General features: G+C 40.1%; 1 protein-coding gene across 2 annotated transcripts; it reads left to right on the top strand.

Moving 5' to 3' along the window:
• The first annotated feature begins 834 nt into the window (after positions 1-834).
• On the top strand, positions 835-2,316 carry LOC129768742 (WW domain-binding protein 4). 2 transcript variants are annotated; one of them, XM_055770592.1, is made up of 5 exons: positions 843-868; positions 931-1,018; positions 1,080-1,152; positions 1,212-2,026; positions 2,091-2,316. In XM_055770592.1, coding segments are annotated over exons 2-5 (1,095 nt in total). In that variant the 5' UTR covers positions 843-868; positions 931-1,016; the 3' UTR covers positions 2,296-2,316. The 2 variants fall into 2 exon arrangements, with proteins under 2 accessions (XP_055626566.1, XP_055626567.1); XM_055770591.1 differs by having other exon boundaries at positions 835-1,018.
• Positions 2,317-2,872: the final 556 nt, after the last annotated feature.

Raw genomic sequence — 2,872 nt, 5'->3', positions numbered from 1 at the left:
GGAGGTGAAAATAATGATGGATATTCAGGTAGAATAAACATTCCTTCACAATCAAAATTATGGAAGAAAATTTACTTTAACTTATCGAATATTTATTTTATGTGATGAGGTTTTTTATCGATATCGCAGAAACACATTGAACGAAAACTGTGTCTAATGATGATTTTATGTTATAATAGTAATTATTTGTGGAACAAACAGGAAATGCATCGACAAATGGTTAAGTGAATGTCAGGACTACATGTGTTTGATAATCAAACAATATGAAGTAAAAATTTTCATTCAAACTTTTATATTTTTACACTGCACTTGGCCCTTCTGATCTGATAGAGAATAATTTACCTCCCAAGCACTAATATCGCCACCAGACGTCGACACTGTACATTTGTCGTCGCGAATATAAACAAATCAGACTATATAACTCACACCAACAAACCACCGCCTTCGTGAAACTTAAAACGCTTTTTTATTACAGATTCAATTCGGCACTGACTCAGTTTAAAAAACGAATTCGCTATAAGGCTAAGGTTACATTGGATCGGAGTACGCACGAAAATTTGATTGTACGAATAGAAACAAACAATTTTGTTCGACAGAAGCTGACGAATTCGAACGAAGCAAGGGGGAAGCAATGTAACCACACCAATACAACTCAATGTGGTTGTTTCCTTTCACTATTGCATACAATTCGTACGACCACTTTTCTGCATCCAGTGTCACCGCCGCCTAAGTGTGTGGAATTTTTCAACTGGTATAATTTTTTGACGTAGGTAGTCCCGGAAAACTTCGGGAGTGAATCTGGCACCACTGGTAAGTGACAGTACACTTCGCAAGTAAACAACAAAGGGAAACGTAAATTATTCGTTGTGTATGGAGAACAATTTTGATCTACAATAATAATCTAATTTTATTTAATCATCCCATCGATAGATTAAATTTTACGACAGTTTTGATTGACTAAGTGAATCGAGTAATAAATTGTGTGTTTTTCACGGATTCTGCAAGCTCAAATAAAAATGTATGTTTGATGGAGATTGGCGTTAGAAACAGGTCCTTATTTTTCTTTTTCTTTTTCACAGGACTGACTTCTGGAAGTCAAACGATCGCAAATATTGCGATTTTTGCCAATGTTGGATAGCTGACAATAAACCAGTAAGTACATTAAATCATGATTAACATTATTTCTCAATCTCATGCCTGTTGTTTTACAGAGCATTCAGTTCCACGAAAGCGGCCGCCGTCATAAGCTCAATGTCCAGAAGCGGCTTTCTGATATCAGCCGGAGTAGCCACAAGGCACAGAAGGAACAAAGCAAAATTGATGCCGATTTGCGTAAAATGAATGACGCAGCTATGAAGGCTTACATGCAAGATATTTCCGCGGGGGCAGATATAAGTTCTCGGGCATTGGCGGAGCAGCAGAAAGCAGAAGCCGCTGCAGCGGCAGCTGCTGTTCTGGAGACGGGCGATGCTGTGGCCGGACCGAGCGTGGGAGCACGCGTTCCAAATAAGAAGGTTGGTCGGGAGGCTGATCCGTTCTATATTCCTGGGGATTTTAGTGATGATGAAATGTTCCCACCGAGCAAAAAGACCGCGGCGGCAATAGCCGAAGCCGCTAAGCAGAAACGCTTGGAGGAGATCAGTAAGATGGGCCATGGGTCTATGTGGGTGGAGGCGGTATCAGACGAAGGGTACACATATTATTGGAATATTAAAACCAATAAATCGGTTTGGGAACCTCCTAAGGAAGGTTTTATGAAGAAGGAAGAGTACAAGAAAATCAATGATATTGTAGTACAGAAGCAGGAAGAAGTGTTGAAGCAGGAGGTGAAGTACGAGGTGGAAAACGCTGAAGAGATTGCGGCTAAGCTTAAAAGAGAGCAAATGCGGAAACTTTATGAAAATAATAGGAAGGTGAAGGAAGAAATTGAAACGATGGCAGATTCGAAGAAACAACGATTGGAAGAGGAAGCTATCTTGGATGCAGCTGCTGGACCCTACGGAAGATGGCAAGAAGTGGAACACAGGTACTCTGTTACCATTTTCAGTTTTATACAATTGATTAATCTATTCTCATCTAACATCTCTTAGGGAAGTGAAACCTGTCGATTTGGAGCTACCAGTTGTACCCGAGCCTCTGTATGTGCCGAGCGTGGCTCCGGAGGTACCAGTACGGAAGTTCAAAGAAAAAATAGTGGAGTATATACCTGCGGATGCAAAGAGTTCACTAAATGATACTTTCTTTAAAAAGCGGAAAGTCACGCGGAATGCACGACAAAGATTAGACGACGATTGAATAAATAACTGAAAACGAGAACACCAAAAGTTATACATATCACAAATCCAGTATCATTGGGGATGATTTCCGACAAGTCTGCAGTTCATTATTTCATCTTTTCGGATAGTCTCAGTTCGATAGAGGCTCTTGGGTCGATGAAACCCAGTAGGAACACTTCTCAAAAATGAGGGAGGGGATGAATGTACTGATTGAAGGATCCTTTAAGATATCCTTTGTACGGGTCTCCTCGCATCGCTCTTTTTCTGGCAATAAAAAAAGCGGATTCCCTCGCAAAGGTGGATACCCAGGAAAGTGAATTGTTCGATAAACGGAATTCACATGATGAATTTTACCAATTATTGCGTTAGAGTTCTCTCTTGAGTTGTCAAACGCGACCTGTTCAATCAACAATGGTGTGTGTGTGTGTGTTTTATATTGTTTCCATCATGTTCGTTCCAGGGGTTAGACATGAATTGAATATAGGCTACCCAAAATCAAAATCAATATAGCGTCATTTGTTTACCAACATATCATTGGCGAGGATTGAAATCGTTGAAATCACGGAGATAGTATGCTTTATTTCTGACTGCATGAG

Source organism: Toxorhynchites rutilus, chromosome 2 (genome assembly GCF_029784135.1).
Source record: "Toxorhynchites rutilus septentrionalis strain SRP chromosome 2, ASM2978413v1, whole genome shotgun sequence".
NCBI classification, from domain to species: Eukaryota; Metazoa; Arthropoda; class Insecta; order Diptera; family Culicidae; genus Toxorhynchites; species Toxorhynchites rutilus.
Note: the sequence above shows the minus strand (reverse complement) of the source record. Positions and strands in the feature narration are given on the sequence as shown.